This window comes from Anomalospiza imberbis, chromosome 18, assembly GCF_031753505.1.
Source record: "Anomalospiza imberbis isolate Cuckoo-Finch-1a 21T00152 chromosome 18, ASM3175350v1, whole genome shotgun sequence".
Classification (NCBI taxonomy): domain Eukaryota; kingdom Metazoa; phylum Chordata; class Aves; order Passeriformes; family Viduidae; genus Anomalospiza; species Anomalospiza imberbis.
The window spans coordinates 7,216,705-7,237,307 of NC_089698.1; the positions used below are offsets into that span (position 1 = coordinate 7,216,705).

The 20,603-nt window shown below is 41.1% G+C and overlaps 1 protein-coding gene across 4 annotated transcripts in view; it reads right to left on the reverse strand.

The window, feature by feature from the left end:
• Window positions 1–20,603, reverse strand: part of ZDHHC8 (zinc finger DHHC-type palmitoyltransferase 8) — a 117,729-nt gene that overhangs the window by 92,040 nt on the left and 5,086 nt on the right. For 2 of the 4 annotated variants that reach the window (XR_011004990.1, XM_068208803.1), the window contains exon 1: window positions 20,219–20,471. The exons of 1 other annotated variant lie outside the window; for it this stretch is intronic. Coding sequence is in view for 1 of the 3 variants with exons in the window: in XM_068208803.1 (XP_068064904.1) it covers window positions 20,219–20,322 (104 nt within the window). In the remaining 2 variants the exon portion in view is untranslated. Of the gene's footprint in view, window positions 1–4,996; window positions 5,931–20,218; window positions 20,472–20,603 lie in introns of those variants that run through there. One more of the 4 variants, XM_068208806.1, reaches the window with a different exon arrangement.

Sequence of the window (20,603 nt, forward strand, 5' to 3'; positions counted from 1 at the left end):
TCCCGTCTCATTAACCTATGAGCAACCTGGGAATGTCAGACAGAAGGGTTCCCCCTCTGAAAGTGTTCTATTTTACAAGTAGTACATAGCACAAACAGTGGCTTCCTACAGCTTTACTCATCTCATTTCCAGACAAGCTTGCTGCTCAAATGAGAGGACAAAGAGCAGAAATTTCAGTGTCACTTCACACTGCTGTGGTTCTCTGGAGCTGTGTACTCTGCTCCCTCATGCCCAGGTGCCAGTCCCAGCTGCTGCAGTCTGAGGGTCTGCAAATGGAGCTGCTGTGAAAGGGCACACCTAGACTCTGAAGTCCTACTCAAAGAGTGAGGCGACAAGGTCTGCAGAAAATTGCAAGTCCTTTATTTTAATTAAACACATGCAGATCAATAGTCACTCTTCTAGATATGCATAGTCTTGAGTTAATTAAACCAGTTAGTTCTTTTCTTTCCACAGCAATCAATGAAAACCATTTTCATTAATTAGCCCAAAGGCATCCTGGCTCTGAAGAGTTTAGTACAAGCTGAAGCACTGAACAAGTAGGCAATATACAGGGGAGAAGAAAACCCACATGTCTTTAATCTGTGGAGAGGAATTACTTAATCTGAAGTTCTGTTTGCTTTCCAAACAAGGCTATGCTGAAAATAACTATGGGCCATAAAATCTTTTTTGTTTTCAAAAGAACACTTGGCACAAGAGTTTATCAAGGCCAAGTACTTACTCCCTTTCACCACAGAGGAGATAAAAAGGACAGACAAACTTCCAGCAAGTGAATTGCATTTTTCATTAAGAACATAACTTTTTGAGAACTTGCATTTTCAAGTTTTGTAACTAGAATATAAAAATCATACAGTACACACCAGTGATCGAAGAAGCTGCAAATTACGACACAATTTCCAGTTCTGCTCTCCTCTCCATCCATGCTAGCACCCACTTACAAAGATTAATTGTTCACACAGCTACAGGAATGAAACTGGTAATCACTGTCATGCAGTTTATAACTTTTTTTTTTTTGCAGCTGAAAGAAAATGAGCAAAAAAAATATTAATTTGTTCTTTACATATTTGCTGTTCAGTGACAGACCAGGTATGCAAAAAACCCATATTGTAACTAGGTCTCCTTTCTTGTGTTAAATACCATGACAACTTCAGTTCTTTGCATTATTTGCTCATCCAAGTATTCATAATTCTTTCAGTATGACACAAAGAGACACATCAGTTCCACTAAAATTTCAAATACTCTTTTGTACTACCTTAAATCAATGAAATTGCTTGTATACAGAAAGAATTAAAGTCACCAACAGGCACATGAGAGTCACTTCATTTTTCTAATGTGTTTTAAAATAGCTAATGAATGACAGGCTTTTTATAAAGCTTGGCATGTGTGTGAAAAACGTTTAAGCCTTAGGATCTGACTTTTTATTAGCCTCTTCTTTTGGACCTCTGACACTGCCCACCTGTCTCTGGTCACTCTGGATCACATTTCACCCCAGAAACAAAACAGGAGGCAGCAGGATAGACTTGCTTTCTTCCTGCCCAAAGACTTCAAAGGAAGGTCTCTCATGCCTCATTCCTGTGGAGCAAAATCTCCCTGCCAGCCCCTGAGTACCTTTCTGAAACTGCCAATGCTAAATAAAAATCCAGAACAGTGACCAAAGCACTCAGATTCACTTTACCTCTCACTCTCTTATCTCTCCTGTCAGGTTTGTCCTGTAAAACAGCAAAACCCACTGTTGTGAGGAGCAGCACTGTTGAAAAAGCACAGATTAAACACCCATTGGTTCCCAGTCACTCTTCACCAAAATGTATTCATTTGGGCCTCACCTGCTTAAGCAAAACCCACTCAGGTGAAACAGGGATAATCCAGTGCACCCCAGAATGAGAGAACAGGGTTGGGGCACTGCCAAGTGCTCAGAAAAGGCCAGAAGCCTGCACTGGAACTTGGTACACAGGGATCATGTTTGTCTGCCTCAGGAAGCTGCAATTCCTGCTTGTAACAGAGTAGGTTTAAGGTTCCTGTGAGTCATCCCTAAGCAATATTGTCCTTCCTTTCAGCAGGTGCTGCAGGTGCCAGCTAGGGCTGTGCCTCAGAGGAGCTGAGGCTCTCTGAGCAGTTTCAGCTCAGGAAAGGGGAAGGAGCATGGTGAGGAAGATGAGCACTTTGCAGCACACAGCTGAGCACTGTAAACCCCCAGACAGACAGTGGGTTGTTACAGCACACATAAGGACATTCCTCCCCAAACCCCCAGACTGCTTAAACAGTCTTCACTCTGTCAATAAGGAACAGGAATGTTCTTCGAAAGCCCAGGATGAAATTGCTACAGGAGGATTTTTATGCTTTGCTAATAACTTCTTGAATGAGCCAGCTAGGCTCACTACATACAATTTGGGCTTCAAATATTCAATATATTCCTGGCAACAACTCTGCTACATACCGAAGGAGCTCCTATTCCAGCAGGTATTAGCTCCAGTTGTAATTTTTAAAAGTAATTCATTAAAATGCTGTCATAGTATGATAACAATGTTTTTAATAACCTGTAAATCATTTAAATGCCTACATTCTTTCGAAATTCAGGAAGATTTAACTACTGCCCATAGTACACAAGGCTGGCCAAAACACTGACAGAAGAAGTATTCTATACTCCAAATCAATTTTCTTCTCCAGTCAGCCTTTGAAGCTCATTGCTAATATTAGCTTTGGGACTGCATGATATTTTAAAAGTGAACACAAGAGAGGCACTTTTCAGAGGCACTCTGGAAAAGTTTGGTTCCTTCCAACAGGCACTGAAGCAAAATTCTCCATACTCTATGTCAGTGAACTATCAGCTGCAGCAAAGCTTTTGCAGTGGCTTTAAGATTTGGGAGAGCAAGGGAAAAGGATGATCACTCTTCTGTATCATCCAGGCTGTGAGAAAGAGTTGACAAGTTCAGTGGTCTGAGCCTGGACAAAAAAGTGATAGTGAGCACCAACTCCTTGCCAGCCATGAGTAACTGGGGCAGGAGGATATTCACATGGGCAGGGAGAGCAGATGTGGCAAACTGGCTTTTAAACCATTTGGAAACAAATTGTGACTTTAAGCAGCAAGTTTGATTTAAACAACTCCAATCTTGCACTCTTGTGGGATTATCTGTTCAACGTTGAGAATAATTCTTATGTTTCAAAAAAAATTATAATTTATTTTATGTTTCAATCTTTCTCCCTGTGTGGAAGATATTTCTATCAGAAATAAAATATTTCCAAAACTGTCTTCCAGTTAATGAAGTGTTTGTGCATCAACCTAAAGGGGCTTCCTTTGGGAAAGAAAGTGTGAAGAATAGGAGATTAAACCCACTGCATTAAAGTGGATTGAAAGCCCGTCAGCACAGTAAAGAGCAGCTCATCTCTCACTTATATTTGCTCCAGGAACTTACAGCAGAATTATAACTTCAGTTCAATGTAAATAACATTATTTTCATACATTTGTATTTCTTGCATCTAAAACACTAACCAGATTTCAAAGTTAACCTGGAATCTGTGCTGCACAGGTAGACAGCAAATTAAAATAGTTTCTTATCAAGTCATCCAGCTTAAATACAGATGACCTAATGCAACTGGTGATGTTCACAACCATAGGTGTTGATAAGTCTGACTAGGGAGCATCACAGTAACACAGAACACTCTCTCATGTGGTAAGGAAAAACTGCTGCTCAAACTTAGCTTAGGTTGCATTAACTATTACTGCAAGCCAGAGTCTGACACAAATACATATTTAGAGTGCACCAGCTTTTCCTATCCAGCCATGAGGCACTGAAATCTTAGAGAGGAGCCTCAGCTTGTTAGACTGTGCTATAAACATACTTCCAGCAGTCTGGATGCTGTACCAAAATAAACAGAGGCATTAAAAGCAGTTCTCCAGTATTTTTAAAGGGGCCCAGGAAGGACAGGCAATTTGGTTTACACACAATGTGTTACTGGTTGGCATGATTTCTAAATTAGGGGGGAAAAAAGCTGGTGGACCTGAGCAAGTACTAGAAGATGGGCACAAGCCACCTCTGTTCTGGCAGAGCAAAACGCATTGCTGTCACACTACCAAGTTAAATGCATAACAGTGTCATCTCTTGACAGGTGTATTATGAGCAAAGGCAATTATGATGCAGTGCTTCAGGACAGGAACAGAGACAACTGCGAGCTGGGCTGAAGCTTCAGTGTTTCTGCTCTGGAAACTTAATTTCTCAGAGATTTTGACCTAGTCACTTTTCCTGACATTGACAGAAGATGATTACTTCTCCTTGGCTCTTCCTACTTAGTCTCCAATAATAGGGTACAGCTGCCAAAGTTACCCAAACATATCCCTGTAAAACTGTGATAAATGGTTCACATTTTGTCCTTCTACTACACGGATTTAGTGTGGGCAGTCACATCTTAAAACCCTTTTTAGTCCCAGGAGAAGAGGCAACTATTTTCTGAAAAGCTTCCTCTAAAAATCTCAGCCCTATAACCATACCCCGGTATTTAAGAGGGGTTAAAACTAGCCCCATCAAGTTTTCTCTGGGATTAGCAGGAGGGACAAGGCTTTTCAGCAGCCAGTCAGCAGCAATGCAGTTGGCTCGTGAGGCTACACAGAATTAATTACCTGTCACCAGCCCCTGGTGTGGGGACATTTTCAGCCACAGCCTCCCACCAGTGAACCCTCTTCACCAGCAGCTTGTAGAGCACAAGAACTGATGGGCTTTGTGTCCTGTGCTTGGCCTCCAACAACCCCCAGACCATGACAGAGAAACTACAGTGGAACATGCAAATGAAGGATCCTCGAGCCACAGCTAAAAGAAGCCACATTAACGTGACTCATAGAATCACAATGGAAATTCTGAGGAATTTCATAAATCAGAATGAGCCATTGCTGCACTTTGACATTCAGCAATTTTCCTGAAAAGAGACTGTTGAGCGCTACTAAAAAACAAGTCATTCACAGGCAGAAAAAATGGGCAAATCCATTTTACTCCCAACTTGTTTGACTGACCTTGAGGTACAGGTGGGAACAATGAAGGTCCAAACTGTATTTTTTGGTAACAGTCTCCTTCTCCTGTATGTAAAGACTCCTTTAAATGTAGAACTGCTGGAACACCTATGTAGAAGTGTTTACTCTTTGGGGTTTGGGTGCCTGTTCCCAGACGCTGAGGGCTGCCGGGGCTCTCTGAGGGGAGCCCTCAGCCAGGCCGCGGCACCTCAGGAAAGGGCAAAACCTGCACGGAGTGTGGGGAAAAGTGTGAGGAATGGCCCTGGGAGTGGCTGTGCTGGATTCCCTGGCAGCTAGCACACAGCAAATCCACACTGCAGCCTGTGGCAGAGCCTGGGCTGAAGCAGGGGGTATTTCCTGAGGGAACGTGGCAGCGGAGAGGAACCGCAGCCCATGGAGAGCCCACACTGGAGCAAGAGAGGAGCTGAAATGGACTGACCACAGCCCGCATTTCCCCTCCCTTCGGCCCTGCTCAGGGGCAGGAAGAGGTAAAGGAGTTGGGAATAGAGGAATGAAGCTGAGCTGGCAAAAAACAGGGTGTGAGAGGAAGGTGTTTTGGTTTGATCTTTGCTTTTCATCGCCCAAATGTAATTTAATAATTATTTAATTAATTTTCCCTGAGTTGAGTTTGTTTTGTCTCTGATGGCAACTGGTAAGTGACGTCCCTGTCCTTATCTCAGCCCGCGAGGTTTTTCATCCCATTTTCTCCCGTCCTGTGAGGGGGAGAGCGCCAGAGTGGCTGGGTGGGCATGCAGCCAGCCGAGGTCATCCGGGAAGGGCAGGGCGGAGGGAGAGCTCGGACTGGGAATTGGCCCAGGCTGCTCCATGCTGGGCTGCGAGCAGCATGAAGCCCTTACACAGCACTAACTCTGCTTTGGAGCGATGGCTCCAGCACCTGGAGCAGCCTCCCTGCACAGAGTATTTCCAGCATCTCTAGCTATAAACCAGCGGTTCTACAGGAAACATAAGCAAGGGTGCATTTAAACTGCTGTCAACACCAGCTCTGATCTTTCATGCTGACATTCACTACCCTCACAATCCAAGACTGAAGGAATGGATGGAGGAGTGACAGGTCTCACACAGAGCACTGAGGAAACAACAGCTAAAAAAGAAAAAAAAAAAAAAAAAAAAAAGAGAGAGAGAAAGATTATTTCATCAAAAAACAGCCAGACAGATTTTATTAATCCTGACTGTACTTGCAGGATCTCCAACGGACTTCAGACTAGTGTACTCCTTATGTAATTCCTGCCAATCACCCCTTCGAGCCAGAAACACCAGACAGAAAGCAGTCTTACAAAAAAAATTAAATGGGGGAAAATTCAACTTTTTAGCTTTAGATTCAATAAGATACTGGACTTAATGAGAAGTGAGGGAAAGGAGATAAGAATCAAGAAGAAGTAAAAAGAAAAAAGGGCAAAACCCTAGCATTTGTTTTGAAGACTGTTTATTTAAAATTGCTGCTGACCATAAAATGAACAAAAGTACCAGGAAATAAAATATTGCCGTATAAAAGTGCCATGTTTCCATGATAATATGGAACAGCATCATATGCTGCAATAAAATGTTTTAGCTGATCATTTCTTGTCTTTTTGGCACTCTGCTGACACACTTTTAAAGTGTTAATTAAAAAAAAAAGAATCAAATCAACACTACAAATTGGATAGATTTGTGCCCTGCAAACAGTCTCTTCTGACCAGTAATTTGTGGAGCTGGGGCTCAGCCAACTTCCAATGAATCTGTGGAGAGTTTCCAGCAAACTGTCATCGCAGCAGGATGCAGTTCTTGATAGGGTGATCATACATGGCAAGTGAAGTGATGCTGAACTGTCACTAAACAAGTCTATTTTATTGTGCCTGGACCTTCCTTTAAGGCTCACCCAAATATGGAGATTGACAGTTTATATCCAGATAAGCATTTATACCATAATGCACCTAAAATCCCATGGTATCCACATGGAAACAAGCTTTTTGGATGACTGTCACATTGTGGGAGAACAACAAAAAACACTGGACCAGCCACAGCTCTAGAACACAAACACTTTTTTATATTTATAAATCAAACAGGCCATGACAAGAGACCTGAAAAAGCAGTACTTTTTCCTTAGGGGTTCTGACTTCTTTCCTATTTTCTTTTGTTTGAAATAAAGAATTTTAGATTTGATATATATGAGAGCATTTTAAGTGCGCCTAGCGCAGCACTCATCCTGTATTCATCTATTGCTAATATTTTTAGAAGGCTATTTCCAAGACACAGGTAAAAAAAGCACAAAAACAAAGCTAATCTGCATGTAGAATACTAACAGTAATTTGGAATTTCAGTGTAAATTCAAGATCTCTTGACTTTTGAGAGATTTCTGCTTTCTGAAAATGGACCCAGTCAAGGCTAGGCAAATACAGAGTAAGAATCAGCAGTCTAAGCCTCCCTTGATGTACTTTCTCTCCAATAGCCTTCAAAATACCACAGGTAATGTCAGGAAAGTGATAGTGAAGTGTTTGTGTATTCTTGGAGAAAACAGAAAATTCCTTCTGTGTTACTGCCATGGAAATCAGAATATCCCTTCTCACCCTGCAACTTCTTCCTTAGATACGTAAGATGGGGGAAGGGAATGAAAGAAATCCTTGACTGCTGCACAATAACTCATAATAGCACTATTTTATATTCTCCTGTCTTTTCATCCTGCCCCCTACCACTTAAACGGGTGCAGACAGCAAATTGTCTGAAATGTCTTCTAAAAGAGATAATTTAGCTTAAAATCACTGTTTTCTGAACTCAGAAGAACAAAAAGAGTAAACAATAAATTTTCAAGACTGTCACTGTATGGAAGAAGCAGATTTAAGAGGACTGACTTTCAGAGAGAAAGCTTAGTATTTCCTGAAATTTAGAAAGACCAACTTGTAAACTAAGGAGGAAAGAGAAGCATCTGAAGACTAGCAGCCCCTGGCAAAGCTGATGGAATGTGTTTAGATATCCGTTGATGGGACTGAGAAGGCACAGGTATAAAGCAATATTGCATATTTTCCATCTGAATCACATTGCCAAATTAACTGTTAGGCTGCAATCTTTCTGCTACCTCTGCCCTTCAGGCAAAGTATTTGTCCCAAGTAAGGCTTCAAACAAAATGATTCAGATGTTTCCAAGAGGAAGCTGAAGAGTGTTATGCTTTTCTCCTGTTGAAAAGCCCATCCCTTCAGAGCGACAGAACAGGACCTTTTCCTTGGGCCACAGACAGCCATCTTTCAGGAGGGTAAGGCCCAGGACATGTGCATGCTAAAGGCTGCTGAAGGAACACAATCGGCCAAGCCAGGAGGACCAAGAGCCCTCCAAGGGGTCTAAACCAAGCATGAAGTCCCTTGGATACCTTGGAATAATCACTTTGCAGTGAGATTTTAATGGGCAGATCAGGAGATCAGATTCAGGTTCCAGCTTTAGATAGGCTTCAACCCATCTCAGTAATTCTTACACAGCTTCATCAGGTTATGTAAGCAAGCACAGTTGAGAAAAAGTGAGAAGGAAACTAAGAGGAGAGATCTGAATCAGACGCAGGCTGTTAAATTAACTAGCTCAATATAGCTGTAAGCTTTTTTATTAAAAAGGAAAAGAAATACCTTCCGAAAAAAGAGGCCAAACTGGGACTAAAAGACAGAATGTATATTAAAACCTCAAGTTTTCTAAGTGAGGAGTTGGCAGGACTCACATGCCCAGGGGAATCAATCCCTCATCAGACATGCAAGCATCCACCCATCACACATGCATAGTATGCTGCTTTGGAGACTTATCACAACATACACAGTGTCAAAAGCAGCCCAAAAGAAATGTATTACTAGAGGAACCAAGAAAAAAACTGGCAAGAAGAGACACTTTTTTAATGATGTCAATTCAATATTGCACTCAAAATAGCCTTTTCTCATTTCCAAAACAGTTGAAGCAACAAAAATAAATAAATCACTCTCAAAGACACAAACAAAAGCACGAAACATACTAATCACAAAAATGTGGGATCACTGCCTCACTCCACTAAACATGGCTCTCTGTGATCAGAGCAGGACAATGTAACTGGCAAATTGCTACACATTTCTTTCCCTTTGGACCAGCCAGCAACTCAGCTTGCTGTTCTGAAGCAAATAAATGCACAATGAATACAGAATTTCTTGGTGGGGAAGAAGATAGAAATGTTGGTCAGCTTCTTTGGAGAGGATGCCAAATATGTGTGAGTCACAATAAAGACAGTGGCCCACTGAGAACACTTACAGTTTCAATACAGAAGAGTTGTTTCATCAACCCCTAAAAGCCACCCCAGCTCAACAGATGGGATTAGATTTTCAATTGCGTCTTGTAAGGCCTCTACTCTGGCATTTCAGAGGGGAAACAAGCAGTGGATCACCCTTTGTGTGTGTATTGGGCAAAAAGGCCTTATCCACCTGAACAGACTGAACTGGAGATCACCTGTCGAGAGAGACAGAGAATAGCAAAAAAAAAAAAAATACATGAGACAGACAAGATGCAGCCAGATAAGCCCAGGAAGATCCGGAGTGATGGAAAAGACCAAACATAGGCAGTGAGAGATGTGTTCTGTAAAGGGCTCATAGCTTAGTCCACAGCCATGCCTCCCCCTGGGAGGCAGAGTGGCTGGAAGCAGCCACTCAGGACACTTAAAACCCCCACAGGTCTCCATTTCCTTCTGCTGTCAAGTGCCTCTGAAAGGTAAACCATGTACTTGGGTTATGCTAAAAGTCATGGGCCATGGCAGTGGGCTGTGACAGCAGCTGTGATGTTTGGGGTCAACACAAGCCCTGGGGCCAGTTTCTACAGAGGATAAAGAGTCTCACGTGGGAAATGAGAGGTGGAGAAAATGTGTGTCTGTAAACCTTCTTCAGGAGCACTCTAGGGCCCAAAATTCACAACCTCCCAGCACCCACCACAGGAAGAATTAAAAAATATCCCATCCAGACGTAAATGCCGAGATGATAGCTGGATCAGAAGCTATCAGAAGCTCAGAAGCTGTCTCTTACCAGATATGAATTATAAATCAAAAACAACAGGCTAGAGGAGGGAGGAATCATTAATTTTTCAGTTCTCAAACCATAGATATCATATTTAGCTCTATCCCACTAGTCATTGTAATACAATGCAAGAAAAATTACTTGCAAAAGTAACTAGTCATTGTGGAATCACATACAAATAAAAGTTTAAAGACTACAATGTTACCATTAAACTTTTAAAGAGAGACAACAAAGCTTTAGTACATGTATTTCTCTATTCATACATTCATGCAGTGTTCAAGAAACAAAAGTCTTGCTGCATGATAGATGGCCCAAAATGACATTAGATGGAGTAGAAAATGTAGAATTAAGCAAATCTTCAGAAGCCCTTTCTGAAAGAATTACCTCCATTGAGTCCTGGGCTGACAGGGCTTCAGCCTGGAGTTGGCACATCTGCGCAAAACTTGCTAAGCACCAGCTTGTATAGTGCCTCTCTGGCTCAGTTTAAGACGTAAACAGGGATCATAGCACTGATGACCTTATTCACAAGTTGCACTACTAGAGACCAGTAGGGATGGAGACTTCCTAAGGAGTAGCACAGCTTTGCCCCAGCAAAGTCTTCTCAACTGAAGCAGAAATGGAAAGCAGATGTTTTCCAACCTGTTTATCATCAGCAGGCCAAATTCAATGCCACATGTAAGACCTTGTATCTTATTATCACTGCAATCTATTTGTCAAATGCCTTATTCTAAAAATATACGAAGATGATACAACCAGAACCATCTCATTTCAAGGAACCAACCCTTCCAATATTATAAAAACCTCTATCTGCCTATCCTCCTCCACTGTCCACCAGATTCTTGACAGCACTGCTCATACAGACTGGCTTTGATTTCAAAATTCATAGATTATGTAAAATAAGGGAACATTCTCAGCAGAGGTCTGCCAAGAAGAGGTAAGGTGGTCCTTGCATTTTATTTCTGAAACAAAACTATCTGGACATGGATTAGAAGTTTTGCTTCACAACTAAAAAAAAAAAATCACATTGATTCAATGGCTGCACCCAGAAAGTCCTGTTATTTTAATCCTGCATTGTCTTTGCACTGAAATTTCTGTAGCAGATATTAATTTCCTTTGTTGCTGCAGATGCTACAAGTTCCATACATGATTTAGAAGTCATCAAATTCAAAGGCTTCCTATCTCCTTCTGTTTGACTTGTACTGTGTATCAGAAAGCAGCCATTTTATATACCTCTTTCTACAGAATTCTCAAAACCTAGTAATTATAAAAAATCTAGTGCCTGTTGATGCTCTTACTGTTTTTGCCATAAAGACTCATTAGCCATTTACATAAGATACAGTATGTGCAAAGCCAGCTTCAAAGAGAAAAGCAAGATGTGAGACTTATGCACCACACAACAGAGAAATTAGACAAGAACCTAGAGATCTAGAGTTCCTGGTCAAAGCCATGGGTCTGAGCACATGAAGATGACCATAAAGACATCCTCAAGACCCTGCTCCATCATTGTGCCTTGGAATGTTGGAGGAAAAGCCAAGTTAACAGTGTGGTTCCACAGGAAAGTCTCGAGGCAGTGGCTCCTGAGCCCAGTGCCAGACACAAACCCCATGGAGGGAGAGCTGCCCACCTACACAACTCATGGCTCCTGCTACTTGGAGCCAGGAAACGGCATCATCAAATGCTGGGGCTTGGTAAAACACAGGAGGCGGTTCAGCAAGTCGCTGACAGCAGACAAGGGTTAACCACAGCATTATTAGATCATAACACATCTGGAGAGTCTTATTGCTGGGGCAAACATTAATCTTCAGAGAAAGCTAAACATGCAAAATGAGATATCACTCATTAGGAAGAACTGAAAGGGAGGTTATACACAATGAAAATAATCCTAAATAACTTTTGAAACTGAACTGGCTGAAAACAGGGAGAGGAGGTGTTTTTCCATAAGAAAATACCTACCTCTCCTTGCTGACTGGGATCAGAGTAAGTGGAAAAGTTTTAAGCTGAACTTTTCCATTTTGAAGCATTCCTATGATTGACCTAAGTTTAAATTAAAATTATGCTTGTTTATAGAAATGTCCAAGCTTTCCTTATTCCCAGAACTGTACTTAAATTGTGTTGATATAGATATTACATTACATTATTTCCCTGAAGACATGAATAAGAGCTAATGTAAATGCCAATTTAGTTTTAAGAATCCTTGGAGAGTAATGCTTTGTCTGGTTTTATTTATGAAGGCCCTTATATATTGAAGCAGTCTCAAGTTTGCTTTGTTGGGCTCCAACTTAAGAAGTAATTTGTTCATTTAAGAATATTCTGCAGTTAGTTTAGTCTGAGTGTGTACCAAGCTTTTCTGGAGAGTAGTCATTTCATGATGCACACATACACTGGAAACAGCTGCTTTGGTGTTTAGATTTCACATTCAAGAGATTTTTTTTGCACCTGGGACCTCTGTCATCCGTTGCTCAATCATCTCAACACACAGCAGCAGAGTACAGGTATTTCATAAGGATTTCACATTTGATGTGCACAAATTCTGTGTTTACACTTCCACAAAGAACCATGGTAACCACTGCAATATCTAAATATGGGTTACTGTACAGTTTATTCCATAATATCCATCCTGAGAAGAACAAAGAATCAGGTACCCACTAGTGTTTGCACAATGGTTTAGAGTGCAGAATTTTAGGCACTTTGGACAGCTTAGAAGCTAGTCTAGCTAAATTGCATTAGTAATTGCAAAAAACCAATCAGTGACTAATTAAATCCTCTTGCTGGATACAGATTACTGGCTGAAGATTTATGTAGTAGACACTACACTGTGGTGTACTCACTGGAATTAATTTTTCCAATCACCAGACAAGGATTCCTAAAATTGCCTCTCCATGGTAAAATAAGATGAAGGCTGAGTAGGTTTTTCCAATCCATGGTATTCTTTGCAAAACAACAATACAGAATTTCTATTAAAAACTGCAGCATTCCTGTCTCAACCCCCATGCCGCTTCCTCTCAATTTCATTAGCTGCTCCCAATGACAAATGATCAACTAATAGTATCTCTGTAACAGTGCAGCCAAATTGAACATTACTCCTGGATTATAGAGAAATAAGCGTTGTATCTATTGGCTTGAATCAAAGGACAGTAAATCAGTGTTCCACTTCTGCACTGATTACACAAGTGTATCTCGTGTAGCTTTTACAATACTTCTCCCCCACTCTAGTGTGCATCTCCTTCATGCTCTAAATTGGCTTACACCACTTTACTGCTATATTTCAGACATCTTCCAACACAAACTGAACAAAGCTCATGGTTTCCCTTTGTTGGCCTTGAAAAGTTTCCTTATAGCTTATACACTATGTGAGCACAGAAATCCTGTTCCAGGTCATCTCTCACAGGTGCCCCAGAGATCCCCACACCACAGGTCCTACAGCTGATTTCAGCTGAGAAGCAGGTAGTAGCAGGATAAGTTGCTTACACAATAATGTTATGTGTATAATTAATGACTAGCCCAGGTAATGAATCTCAAAAATCAGATCTCCAAGGTCACCAGGTGTATTTATCTCTCAGTTTAAGTTTTTTGGTTTTGGCAATAACACTCCTTAGTTGACATTACTAACAAACCAATTGAGCTTGAACAATCTTGTAGAGATTGTTTCTATTTATAAAAGGATACACATGTGCCATACTTGGACAAGCAAGGACAGTATTTAAATCAGCATCCTGAAAGGACTTTAGACCAAAAAAAAAAAAGAAAAATTGCTTGTATATTCTTGTACAAAGGCTGAAAGGCCCACCCTGATCTAATTGAGACACTCTCATTCCTATTTCTATATGACCTTAATCTCTGCTTATTAGGAAAAATAGAAAGGAGGTTGCTACTGGTATAAATCATACACTGACTACAGCAGTAGCCCATGTACAGCAATAACTTCCATTCCAGTAGCTCTTCTGCCTTTTTCAAAGTGGATCTACAGTGAGAACTGAAATGCCACTGCAGTGGCTGCAGAAAGCTCTGCATCCACAGCTGAACATGTGTAGCCATTTACTGTCCTCAACAAACATGATTCTCCTTTTTACTTTCTCAAATTACAAGAAGAAAAAAGTATTCCCACTAATAATAAGTATCAGGGTTTTTTTTTTTTTCTAAAGGAATGAATTTTAATAGCTCTCAGAAAGGTCCTGTATTGCCAACTTTGCTGTTGGAAGCAAAGATCACTGCCCTTGGAAGCAAAGATCATAAAATCAACTAGCTAAAAACAGTAAAACTGAGACTTCTTAAACCATTAAAAAAACAAAACCAAAAACTTTTCACACTTCAGTTAAATATATTTTCCTGTTGAGACTGCCTGTCTTATCTGGAATGACAAGTTTGTCTAGATTCTATTTCCAAAAATTTTATAGCAAGATGAAATTGCCACAGCTTAAAAGGATATTTCTTTGTCATAACCAAAGTAAATATTTTTCATAAGCTTACAGACATGACAATTGAGATGACTCAGGTCCACCAGGCAAGCATTGCCTCTTTTGGATTGCAGGTAGAGTGGACAGGAAAAACCTGCCATTAAAAATGCATTTAACATGGAAAATGTTAAGGTATCTCAGGAGGCCAAACTGCACTGCTTGAAATCAGTATGTGACTGTGAAGTCAGTTTTAAAATTCAGCTGATTAAACCGATGCACACTTTTTTGCACACTCTTTTCCCCCTGTACAGTGTCACCTGCATGGCTGTCAGTGAAGCTGCTCCCTACAAGTTCCAGTGATTTCTTGGTTTGGCATATGGAAAGCAAAAAAAAAAAAAGAAAAATCAGAAATACATTAATATTCCAAGTAGTGAAGAATGGTGTGGAAAGAACGTTCAAGGAGGGGGGAATTTGTTCTGTTTCATAATTAGTATTACCACTATCAAATGGACCCCTGGCTAGAAACAGACAAGGTATAGGAGCTTTGTGCACCAAAGTTTTCAGAATGCCAAGGGTATCTGATATGACCATCTGGTTAGGATGGGGGGAAGTGGATTTGTGGAGTGGCAGTGTTTCCATGTGCTCTCATACAGGCCACAACACACCTGGAGCTCTGGCATCACACAGCACAAGCAACTGCCACCAGAGCTCTCCCAAATCCACAAGCAGCCTTCAGCAGGTTATTGGGCAGAAGCCAAACTGTAAGAAGGATGTAAGACCACACTCTAAGGCAGAATTCATGCTGTCCAGCAGCATATCAAGATAAAATATCCGAGCCACAATTTTATCTTTATTTTCTTTATTGTGTATCTACTTCTCAGCATTCAGTTCTATTTCTTCTAGGCTGGTATAAAACACACCTGTGTTACAGACAAAGCTCCATAACATCTGCAATATACATTTTAAATCACATTTTATCATTTGATCTAACTGAAATCAGAACACTACACAGGCAGAAGTGAACATCTGCACATCTGGAACTAAATACTTTAGGCAAGGAAAACATCTTTGGATACAAATCAAATTCACTAAAGCAAAGATGATCTTCTATTAGCTTGGCCTTTGCTAGTGACTAAACAAATCCAAGTGAAAACAGCAGGCTGTATTTTTCCCTTTGTGAATATATACAAATCATGAGAGGAAAAGATCTAACATAGTTCAAGAACTCTAGGTACACATATCACTATATTTTCTTTTACTACCATCCAGGATGGTTAAGATAGTTTTAAAGTGCTATTACCTGTTTATTTTAAGGCTGTTCCAGTGCAGGATCAGATAACTGCAGGAAGGAGGTAGTTCTCATGATTTAAGGGGTGAATGTATCATAAGTGCATCTGGATTCATACATGTCTAACTACAGAAATGCTGAGTCTGTCTAGTTCATGAAATGCAGTAACATGATATACAAATGTAGGGAGAGCATCAATTTTTTAAAATATTCATTAACCAAAGCCAAGCTTTCCTCCCTGTTAAAGTAAATCCAGCAGCCCTGCTATGGAGCACAGTCTACCAGCCATTCTTCCTCCTTCTGCCATCTGAACAGCACAGGTTTAGGCTATTCCTCTATTTTCTTTCCATCCCTACTGTGACTTCAACTTCAGTTGCTCTTCTACACCAATTTATCACTCCTCAATTGTTTCCTAAAGGCTATTGGTATTAGACTCCCTGTGCCACAGACTGCATTAGAGTGCCAACTGCAGATATCTGTGCTGTGTATCTATGATTAGCTCCCATTATGACTCTTAAGAACAAAGTTGCTCATATTTTCAGTACTGACTGAATGAGTTTTCACCTTATTTGTGCTTTCACTTCACCCAGAAAATTACCCATTTTATTATCCCATTTAAAGAAATAGTATACAGCAGTGTTACTACCATTATATCAAAGAAGTAGTGGCACCTAGACTTTTGTTATGAATTACATGTTTCCACTGCATTTCAAAGATGCTCAAGAGGCTGCATGCTACAGAAAATAGTCTGAAAATGGGTATTTTATGAGGAACTTCAGGCCTACAATATTCAGTGAGAGAATGATGAGCTTTTTTCTCCTTACTAAAATGAGCCACAGTTTCCCCTTAAAACCATATGCTTTTAGCTGGCTGTGTAATCTCCAGACACAGGCATTGCAGCTGCTGAACTATCTCACAAGTTCTCAGCACCAACACCTACAGTAAGCAGCCAATTTAAGCAGATGAGAATTATTAGCTCCAGAATAATTATAGAATCATTTAGGTTGGAAAAGTCCTTTTAGATCACTGATTCCAGCTCTTCACAGGTGACATTCTGCTTGCTGATAATTAAGCTGCATTCTCTCCTAACACTGAAGCTGCACAGCCTAAAATAAGGTGAGAAGTTCTTGAAACTCAGGGTCTTTGAATGAACACAATTAGGTCTACATCCCAGCACTTGGTAGTTCAAGGCATAAGAGCCCAGACTTCACTGAAATAGGTTAAATTGTTACCTCTAACAAAAAGTCTTATAAGAAATATGAAGAAAAAATTATTTTGGTAGAAATAAGTTCAGGTTTGCTAGAACTGAAGCACTGGATTTGTCCTATGTTAAGAAGAATTAGTTCTTCCTTCATTACACCCTTTGATTTGCTCATATAAGTAAATTAACCTAATCATTCTATACAACATTATTGATAAGTTCCTTCATAATGCCTAGAATTAATGCTTATTTACTCTCCCACTGTGACAAATTAGACCACCTACTCAGACACTGTATTTATTACTGAAGGAACACACATGGAGTGCTAAAAGCCTGCAATAATACAACTCCGATATTTAGTTGCCTTTCCAGGCAATAATCTTGATAGCTAAATAGTTTAGTTCCCCCTCATAAAATCAGAAGAAATATAGCAGTGATACAGCGAATCCTAAATGCTGAGGAAAAAAAATAAAGGAGAATCTAAGATGGAATTTTCCTAAAGTATAACAGTACCAGAGATCAGCACCATGATGAACTAATGGCGGACTCTGTGTGTTTCAAACACTCTTTATGTGCTGCTTTTTAGCAAAGGTGTTTGGGAAAAAAGCTAAAAATAAAGACCACATTGCTAAAAAGCTAACCCTGGCCTTCAAGTTCAAAGAGCTTTTCATCCAGCAGAAGACACTCATAATGTGTGGCATGAGACCACAAACGTGTCTAGGGAAAAAGCCAAGTCAGAGACTGTTTTCATACGTGTTACTCAGAAATGTTTCCAGTGCCCTAAAAGCTTATTTTTTCTATTCAGTAAGTGGTTTAAAAATAGTTGTTATCCAATTTTTCCATATATATTATCCTCTATTATTCAATTCCACTGTGCTGAAGTTGCTCTAATCCCTGACATTCCACTGAGGTGATCTGCACCCAAAATTTGATAGGAATCCTGTCCACCATGACTTTCATGTATATATAGACAGGTTACTTCATTAACAGACAGAGCAGCCTTAGAGCTTAATGACATAAGTAATTAATAAACACATATGTAAATCTTCATCTGATAAAGTTCTTGTGGTATGACAAGCAAGCATGGATTGTATCAAAAGCACTCCTAAAATTGCTAAAAGAGTTTTAGGCCGGTGTTTCAACTGCTGCATATCAGAGCTCTATCCAACATCAAACGAGTCGTACAAACCAACAAACCTGAAAATTCAGGTCTATCTCAGCCTTTAATAACATATCACAACAAAAAGATCTTCAGGAGACAAAACATTGCCTGTGGAAAAAGATAAAAAATTAAAATGCTCAGGAAAGGGTAAAAAACCCACTGCCACACAAAAGAAACTAATCTCATGCATATGGCTTGCTTTGATTCTACAACAAAGATGGATTTTACTAACACTGCTCAGCATGAAAAACAACACCAATCCCATACAAATTCATCTGAGTATTTTTGAATGGACAGGACTTCAGATTCTGCCTGACAACAGTTGCTCAATTATGTGTTACTTTTATTACACACAAGACTTGGCAGCAGCAGAGAACGTATGTCTGGGACAATCCTCGAAAAATTTACTAACACTTCAAGATACACAGGCCAAGTTACAATATGGAGAGATCCTTAAAATACTTCATTTTGCATGTAATTATTCACTGATAACAGAGGGAGCATAGTGAAGTTTCAGATTCAGTAATAGATTAAAAGCAATTGCTTCTTCTGTACAAATTGTAAAATGAACATCTCAGTTGATGTCCTGCTGCCAAAAGGATGTTTCAAGAACTGTGTTACCAGGAAAGTCTTACATCACTAAGCAATTTGCAGCTCTACACTGGAAGTATCATGTGAAAACAAACATACAGCTTCCAAAACAACCTTAGCACACATCCATTCCTCAAGCAGCCAGAAAAATAAATGCTGGCATTAAGGCCCCCTTATTTTTTGTACCATTTAATATTCACCACTCCAGTGTCAACCAAGTTCATCACAAAAGCCAAGTTCTGTCCTGTGTTTGCCTGTGAGCACCAGACTATAATTAGACCACCAAAGGATGAATGACAGGCTGATACTTGTACTAGCTCTTGAGACTTGACTGGTTCTTGAAACAGTGTAATATCCTGAAAGGATTTATCCATACTTTGTATCAAATGCACTGAAAACAAGCAAGGAAAAAATCAACGCACATTAAGTCGAGAGCAAAACTCAGTGTCAAAATCTGTTCCGATTTAAGAAACTGTTAGACAAAACAACATTTACGATTTATTCTGAAATCCTACATTGAGATTACCATACCAGTGACAAGCATTTTGAAACATCGAGAATCATATCACAGCCAAACCACAAAAGATAATGACACAGACACATACTCCCACTCTGATAGAGCCTTCTGCTTCCAACAGCTTCACTGAGCTCGGTTAAAAAATAGCAACGGCAAAACAAGGAAAACAGAGTTTCAAAATAAGTAAAACAATAAATCTTAATATGCAATAGCCATGTTTTCACCTTCCCAAAGGTAGCTTAGTCAAAGCTCCTTTCAGAGCACAGTTTTGTAGCATCTCTGGAAACCTCTGCAGGGAGGGTGCTGCTACCCCCGCACAGGAAAGGTTAGCGAGCTACAGAACTCGAGTGTATGGAGAGGGAAACAGCCGAAGCACTACAGCACTCACATATTAATATAACTACAGGAGAGCTGCAAGGCGACAGCCACAGCTCCATTCCGCATTTAAGGGAGAAGGGAATGAGAGAAAAAGAACCAGAGAGAGGAAAACTTTCCTCGTCTTTCCTTCAAGCGAATGTAAATTTGTTCATTAGCTCCTCAAGCTTTCAGGAACAGTTACATAAAAATATGTAAAATCGGTAATGCTTAGAATAGGATGCCTTCCACTTCAAAAGGCTGTGCCGGATAAACCCTGAGACACGCGAGAGATTGACGGCAGAGGCCAGCTCTCCCTCCTGGAGCACAGAGACTCCGGCCAGCTGAGGCACAGGCTGGGTCCACGCCTGTCGGCAGCGGGGCGGCTGGGGCTGCGTTTCTCTCCCGTGCACCAGCCCTGCACAGACGGGCAGAGGGGCTGCGGGGCTCTGGCATCTCTAATGCACACAGCCGGCAGCTGCGGGAGGCTGATGGGGTTTTACGTGCCATGAAATGGTGGATCTGACTATCAGGCACATTTTATGATAGGGAGAGATCGTGAGCCTCTGCAAAGCAAACCCGGGCAGGGATAGCAGGAGGCAGGCAGGGAGCAGGACCAGCAGCGGCAGGGCCTGGAGGACTGTCAAGCCCAGCCACCTCTCCCCGTCGGGCCGGGCGGCCCCAGCCCGGGCCCCCCCTCCGCCAGAGCGGTACTTACGTGAAAACAAAAAATAAAGTAGTCGAACCCACTAATAAGGCAGCTGCTGTGGATACCGGGATGTATTTCGTAGGTTTAAACCTCTTTCCAGTGCTGCTGGGCATCCTGTAGTTTACACATCACTATGTAAATCCAACCCGAGAGGAGGGAGCCGGGAGGATGCGGGTCCCTCCGGCGCGGGGAGAGCGGGACCCGGGCGGCTGGGAGGGACGGCAGAGGGACGGGAGCAGCTGACCTCCAGCACAGGAAATCCCACCCACACCGCCCAGCCCACTCGGCTGATGTCAACCAGCCCCTTAAGGTAGCGCTGCGGGGAGACGGGAGCGGGGCGCACAGCCAGCACAGCCCCCGGAAAGCTGCGGAGCCGGGGCTGCCCGGGCTGCCC